Source organism: Tupaia chinensis, unplaced genomic scaffold, assembly GCF_000334495.1.
Source record: "Tupaia chinensis unplaced genomic scaffold, TupChi_1.0 Scaffold145685_1, whole genome shotgun sequence".
NCBI classification, from domain to species: Eukaryota; Metazoa; Chordata; class Mammalia; order Scandentia; family Tupaiidae; genus Tupaia; species Tupaia belangeri.
In genome coordinates this window covers 3,073,998-3,081,856 of record NW_006205542.1, presented here as the reverse complement: position 1 = coordinate 3,081,856, position 7,859 = coordinate 3,073,998, and the positions used below count along the sequence as shown (strand labels likewise).

The 7,859-nt window shown below is 40.8% G+C and overlaps 1 protein-coding gene and 1 pseudogene across 1 annotated transcript in view; both read right to left on the bottom strand.

Moving 5' to 3' along the window:
* KCNQ5 (potassium voltage-gated channel subfamily Q member 5) overlaps positions 1–7,859 on the bottom strand; it is a 221,007-nt gene that overhangs the window by 3,998 nt on the left and 209,150 nt on the right. Inside the window, exons 12-13 of the mRNA XM_006168334.2 lie at positions 3,662–3,793; positions 1,787–1,913 (exon numbers count right to left, since the gene is read on the bottom strand). Coding sequence (XP_006168396.1) covers positions 1,787–1,913; positions 3,662–3,793 — 259 coding nt within the window. The remainder of the gene's footprint in view (positions 1–1,786; positions 1,914–3,661; positions 3,794–7,859) is intronic.
* LOC102502971 (zinc finger CCHC domain-containing protein 9 pseudogene) overlaps positions 5,560–7,859 on the bottom strand; it is a 12,408-nt pseudogene continuing 10,108 nt past the window's right edge.

Here is a 7,859-nt window from a genome sequence, read left to right as displayed (position 1 = left end):
AGAAAGCGAGAAATCACCCCCAGGGGGGATGGCCATGCCGCAATCCCTTCTCCTTCATTCTCCTCTTGGGATCTTGGGCACACATGCACATGCGCCTGGCATGAGTTTAAGCCACTGGGTCTAGGACTTGAACCGTGGTCGGCTACATGGGAGTTCAGTGACATAGCCATTACGCTAACTGCTGGTCCCATGGGATCCAGCCATCTTTACCACCATGCTATCGGCTACCTCTTAGTCATGACCCTTGGTGAAGGTAGCATCTAGTGGTGGTGGGACCAGAAGAGCACTTAGGGGGTAGAGTTAAGTGTTGGCTTCTGTATAATCTCCAGTGGCATTCCATCCTCCCACTTTTTTCTTTTTTTCCAATATAAGGTTTTTACCATAGGGCATGTGTGCTTGTTGGAAAGAGATAGAAGGAAAGTGAGAAATCACCTCCCAGGAGGGATGGCCATGCCACAATCTCTTCTCCACTCTCCTCTCAGGATTTGGGGCACTTACACACACTCGCGCCTGGCATGATTTTCAAGCTGCCAGGACTGGGACTCAAATTGCAATTGGCCATGTGGGAATCCAGTGCCTTAAACACCACTCTACTTGCTGCCCCTGTTTCTTTAAAATGAACAATTAATGTTCTCAAAAATATATGGGCCAGCAGGTGGCACATTGGTTAAAGCACTGGACTCCCACATGGTTGACCGTGGGTCATATCTTGGACTTGGCGGCTTGCTTTCTCAATTTCCCTGTCTGTCTGTCTCTGGTGAGCATATGTGTCCTGTAGCAAACTGGAAAGTAATGATAAATAAAATTAAATAAATACTTCTTAAAAAAGTAAAGCCAATCAAACAACAAAAAAACCCACAAATGTTTTGAAGAATACTGTATATGTTCAAAAAATAATTTCATCACTCTTGTTTGATATTATTCCTTTTAAAATATAAGCAGATGGCATAATGGTTATGTTGCTGAACTCCCACATAGTCAACCGTGGTTTGAGTCCCTGACCTGGCAGTTTAAAACTCACACTGAGTATATGTCTGCCCAAAATTCTGAGAGGAGACTGGAGGAGAAGGGATTGTGGCATGACCATACTCCCTGTGGAGTGATTTTTCGCTTTTTAGCTTTTTGTCTCTTTGGTGAACACATGTGCCCTATAGCAAAAAATCTCTCTAAAAAAATAAAAACAAATAAATAAATAGTAATCACTAATATATATTCAGTTGCCAATTTCAATAAAAAATTTCTGGTTAAGAAAATTAACCAATGGGGCCAGCAAATGGCATAGTGATTAAGGCGCTGGTCTCCCACGTGGCTTACTATAGTTAGAGTCCTTCGCCTGGGGGCTTGAAACTCACACCAGGTTCATGTACATGCATGCCCCAAATCCTGAGAGGAGAATGAAAGAGAAGGGGTTTAGCATGGCCATCCCCCTGCCCCAAGGGGTGACTTCTCACTTTCTCTGTCTCTCCAGTGAGTGCATAATCTCCATAGCATAAAAACAAAGAAACAAACAACAAACCAAAAACAACTCTCTTAAGAAAGAATTAACCAGTATAGGGCAGGTTCCGTGGTGGAGCGGTAATGGGCTATTCATCTGAAGCCAGATGCCACGTGGTGACCACAGTTGGAATCCCTGGCCTGGAACACCAGGCACATTTGTGAGTACTGGAGGAAGGGGATTGCAGTGTGACCAGACCCTGGGGAGGGTGCTCATCTCTCTCTCACGTGTGTGTGCATACACTCTATCATAAATAAAGGAAGGAAAGTGAACTAGCGTACTAAGTTGTACCTGTTTTTCAACCTTGACTACTCGGCCGAGCATACTGAGGTCATCTGTGGTCTCATGTTCTGCTGTTACTTTCTCTCGACTTTTCTTATCTGTTGTGATTTGTCCTTTTCCAAGGATTTGATCAACACTATCAGAAAAAGAAGATATCTGATTATGAGAGCTGCAGATAGATGGCCCTAGGTCAGAATGAAGTGCAATTCGGAAAGAAGAATTAAGTACAATTATCTCTAATTTACGTGAGATGAAATAAAGATGAACTTGTTCCATGGATGTGCTTGTTTTCTTAACATGAGATTACACATGAGATTAATTTTGTCATTACTCTGGTTCATGATAAAATCACTCATGGGTGATCTCCTGGAGGCAAAATTGTCCTAAACAACAAAGTAATTTATTTCAGCCTCTCATTAGGTGGTTACTGAATTCATTCACTTCAAAATATGACAAAATCATAATTATGATTATTTTGCACTGACAGAAAAGATTATTCAATGAGTTTCTATTATACATCTGACATGTAGAAGATAAGCAGATAAAGCTGTGGTCTCTTTTGAAATTCTAGTTGGGGACTACACATGAGATTGAAATTTAAGATCACTTATAGAATATATAGCGATTGAACTTCATAAAAATGGTGAGAGCCATAGATAGACCCATTAAAGGACTTGGAAGACCATGGCTATGAGGCAGAGGCTGTGACATGACCACAGGATCAGTTAAAGCAATTTCGAAAGCAATGTGATCAGTCTAAATGGGAATGACTTGCATGTGTGTATTTTAGAACTGAATTATCAAAGCTGTTAACTTTCCACTTTGCTTTGCATAGAAACACAGGCATTGTCTTCTTTCTGCCATGACATCTAATCAATAATGCAAGCTCTACAAGGACTGCGTCATCATTTTATTAATTGCTGGACATGCGCAGTGCCCAGCATGCATAATAGGCTCAATAAAGAGCTCCTGAATGAATGAGCAAATAGTTCTATAATTGACCAACAGGGCCTACTAAAGGCCTCCTACACACCTCACAGTGGGCTAAGTGTGCTGTGTGGATATAAAAAATGTTGAAGACCCTGTTCTTGAATTTTAAAGAACTACCTAATCACAGATAATTTGTGTCTGATAATGAAAGAAGACTCTTAAGCTGAAATGACTAAATATTTTGGCTTTGAGCTAACAGAATCAATCACATGTGGTTGTAATTAACATATCAAACTTATTTCTTTTGCTAATGCTTACTAGGAGGACAGTGCGTATGTAGCACTGTTGGGAATACAGATGAAGGGAAGGGTCAAGAGCAAGGGGAACATGCAACCAGGAAGCTACCTAAGGGCCGTGTTAGCTCTCTGGCCAGCATAGGAAGATCATGAGTGTTCACGTGCTCTGTGGTATTCTAAATGCTGTAGGAGGTCAGGGAAGAGGAAGACCTGTCTGTGGGTTCAAGAGTCAGGTACAGTTTACTGAAAGAGAAAGATTAGCTTATTCTTGAAGGATAGTTAGGATTTAAACAATAACAAAAGCAATACCAGTGACAGTAGCAGTAATTCAAATACCAGCAACAACCATGAACACTTCTTGGGTTCTCATTGCTACGTCTATTACATATTACAAATTACGTGTATTAACTTATTCAATCCTCATGACAACCCTGCGAGGCAAGCACTCGCATTTTCCCTAGCTTTGCAGATGAGGAAACTGGGACAGTTGGAGGCTTTTAATGCCCAATTGACATTGACATCAAAAGCAACAGCCAGTTGCCCACTAAGCATGAGCTAATGAGAAACAGGCATTTCAGAGGTATTTTCCCTACTAAAATTCCTTCCAGATAGCTCCCAAGTCCATTCCTTTACAGTGGACAACATGCTCATTGCTTACCGTGTTTGGAGGCTCTTAATTCTGCACAGCATGTCCAGATGACCGGCAGAATATTGTTCAATAACATCTTTCACATCATATGGGCGTAATGTTTCCTTGAACTTCCGTTTTGCAACATGAAATTTCATAATTCTGTATGAGCAATATATTATATGTTAATCTTTATAACTTTGCTAAAAATTACTAAAGTAGTTTACCAGTAAATATAAGAATCTCGGGGGGAAATGTCATATATCAAAATATTTTAGGCTATGACAGAAGTGTAATGCAAAAGTCGAGATTACAGAGGAAAATTTAAGAACATTCTCATGTGAGACATAAACTTTAGGAGTAGAAAAATGCTACAGGGTACATGGACTTCCTGGAGAGAGAGAAAGAGAGAGAGATAGCCGGGGGTGAGGAGGGGGGATCGCTATGCCACAATCCCTTTTCCATTCTCCTCTTGGAAATTTAGGCACACACACGTGCCTGATGTGTTTTCTAAGCCGCCAGGTTCAGTATTTGAACCATGCAGTTAGCCATGTGGGATCCATTCACTTTTTTTTTTTTTTAAGGGACATTTTTGCTATAGGGCACATGCACTTGCCAGAGGGACAGAAAGTGAGAAATTAGCCCTCAGAGGGGATGGCCATACTACAATCCCTTCTCCATTCTCCTCTCAGGATTTTGGCCATGCACACACATGCACTTGGCATGAGTTTCAAGCCATTGAGTCTGGGACTCAAATTGTGGTTGACTATGTGGGAGTCCAGTGACCTAACCATTACACTCTCTGCTGGTCCCAGGATCCAGCCACTTTAACTGCTATGCCACTGGCTGGACCCAAGTGTTGTACATTTTTTTTTAACCTTGAAATTTTAATAATTTGTAATTCTTTATGTAAAAATTAATGTGAAAACTTACCAAAACATTTTTTCTCTTCACATTGGATTCATAAAAAGATGATTTCCAAAGGAACCATTACATGGATATTAATAAATAATGGCTAGTTCAGTCCTGAATCAGGTATTCATAAAAATAAGTATATGAAAATAAAATTTTGTGAGAGTTTACAAATTCTATTATAATAATAAATTGATACTTGGGACCAAGAAAACACTATTCATTCCCAAATGTGAAGCACTGTCCTTTCTTTAGAGGTAGTTCACATTAATGCATAATTTTATTTTTCTAAAAGTGACTCTTACAATCAATCATATAATTGGACTCCCATTTGGCTGGCTGGAATTGAGTCCCAGGCCTGGTGACCTGAAAATCACACATGGCCTATGTGTGTGCATGCCCAAAATCCCAAGAGGAGAATGAAGAAGGAGTTGCTGTGTGGCTATATTCCCTGGGGGGTGATTTCTCACTTTCCTTCTCTCTGGTGAGTATGCATGCCCTGGAGCAAAACCCTTTAAAAAAAATTCTTGTAATCAGCAGTTGGTGTAATGGCTATGTTGGCGGATTCCCATGTAGTCAACCGCGGTTCAAGTCATTGAAGTCCCACACCTAGTGTCTTGAAAATCATAACAGGCACATGTACTTGCCCAAGATCCTGAGAGGAGAGTGGAGGAGAAGGGATTGTGCCCTAGCCATCCTCTGGGGAGTGATTTCTCGCTTTCTGTCTCTCTGTCTCTCTCTGTCTTTCTGGCGAGCGCACGTGCTCTATAGCAAAAACCTCTCAAAAAAAAATTCTTCTAGAGAATCTCATTTAATCATCTTATTCTTCTCTGCAGTGAGATTTTGTCCAAAGAGTGAGAGAAGCACCTTTGATGGATAGAATGCAGAGCTATTTTTGACCACACCTGAATCCTGCTGATACTTACAAATTGGCTTGGTTCCAAGGGAACCCAGCCCTAACTTGTGACACAGGCCCAACTATGAAAGTAACATTGAGGTGGTAACTGACAACAGGTCTAATTGTTATCAAAACAAACAGTTTTAGGTGTCTTTGTTTCAGATTCTGTGGTTTAGATGCATTCAGAATTTCTTCATCATTTGCATTCATTCCCTTTGCACAGCGACCAACTGTGAGCATTCGATCTGAATTCTGATTTTCAGGACAGTCTTTCATCAAATGGTGTACAGAGCCACAAAATTTGAAGCCACCACTGTCAGCATAGCATCCTTTGGGATTAGCAGGACAAGATCTGGACACGTGTCCAATTTCCCCACAAACAAAACATTTTCTGAAAGAACATTTACCAAGAGCTGGGTCTACCTGAGCCTTGCACTTCATTATTTTGTGCTCTGTGGACCCCCATTGACCCACTCATAGTACAGCATCCATATCTTGATTTTCAAGAGTGGCTGGGTAATTGAGACTCCTTGGCTGGGTTTTCTATGATGGAAACATACCATTCATTTTTCTTTGCTGCTTGTCTTTATAATTGTCTTCCTTCCCATTGACTGTCTTTAAAGCAACTGCAGTTTCTTCCCTTACATTCTGTCTGTTGATACAATCTCTTCATGGTCAACCATCTGTGTCTGACTTAGGTACTTCAGGAGTCCATTCACAACTTCATTGAAGTACTCTTTTGTCTTCTTATGTTCTGGTTGGGGCATCTCATTTTTAAGGGGCAGCCTTTGGCTTCCTGTTGTTTACCTTCGGTAGGTTTTGTGTTGTTCCCTCAAAGGACCTCTTCTTCATGTCTTCTCATGATGGTGCAGGCAAAGTCCTTTGTTATGTGTGGTAGTAACTTGTGCCCACCTTCTCACAGTTTCATCAGAGGTACTTTATCAATTGTGCAAATCCTCCAGAGGAGCAGTTAGTGAGCCAGAGAGGCTGGCCCTCCTTGGGACCAGAAGTATGTCTTTGTTGTGTACTTTTTTTCTTTTTTAGGTTTTTGTCATAGGGCATATACACTTGCTGGACAGAGACAGAGAGAGGGAAAATGAGAAATCCCTTCCCCACCAGGGCCTATGGCAATCCCTTCTCCACTCTCCTCTCGTGGTTTCCAGCAGGCATGCATGCACATGTCCCCTGTGTGATTTTTCAAGCCACCTGTCCAGAACTTGAACTGCAGTTGGCCACGTGGGAGTCCAGCACCTTAACCACTATGCCACCTGCTGGATTTGTTTTGTTCCTTTTTAATGTCCATTGAAACCCTGAATTAAAATCATAATCAAAATACAATTCTACCTTTTCCACCTGGGTCCCAGGAGTCCAGGATATAACACCTAGTAATAGCCTCCTTTAAAAAATAAAAAGTTAAAATGATCTTTTATGTAACTACATGCATTTTTTGATGCAAATATATTTGCAAAATTCTCTATTTTCTCTAAAGAAATGTACACTAGTATGGAAATTCATCATTTTTTAAAAAAATAAATTATTTCTGCCGATATTGCTTTGCTGGATTAGTTATCCAAATTCCTTTTATTTAAATATAACACTTATCAGTTAAGCTTCAATTTTCTTTTCTTTCTTTCTTTTTATTTTTTAGAGGTTTTTGCCATAGGGCATGTGTGTTTATCAGAGAGAGTGAGACAGAGACAGTGAGAGGGAAAGTGAAATGTCACCCCCTGGGGAATGACCACGCTGCAGTCTCTACTCTCCCATTATCCTCCTGAGATCTTGGGCACCCATGCACATGTGCCTGTTGTGATTTTCAAGTCACCAGGTCTGGGACTCAAACTATGGCAGGCACCTGGGAGTCCAGTGATGTAACCACTACCCTGCCAGGAACTGCTCGGCTGAACACGTTTTTCTGAGTAGGGAAGGCTATGGATTAGAAATAAACACAACTAACACACAAAGATACACAAGTATAGGAAAGTGAGGATCTGGTGGGCCCAACTTCTCTGATGAAGAAGTTGTGACCAGGAACTGACCTCAGTTTTATTCTTTTAAAGGGCAGAGAATGGGGGAAGAGAAAATGGAATGCCAAGCCAGTTGCTTTAGGGTGTAAATCATTTGAAGATGTGAAAATTGACTGGTGCCATGGAATTTCTCTTATATTTTGAAGCAAAATCTTATAAACAGATGTAGCTTCCTTTAGCCTCATATTGCCCTGCAGTATTGGGTATCTCAGGACAACAACAGGAAGATAACTGACAACAGGCAGACAAGAGGCAGATAGTGTTTTCATATGGAAATGTTCTCATAGTCATTGCTAATGAAACAGAAGCACGTTTCTTTTCTTTCTTTCTTTTTTTTTTTTTTAAGAGGTTTTTGCTATAGGGCGCGTGTGCTCGCCAAACAGCCAGAGACATA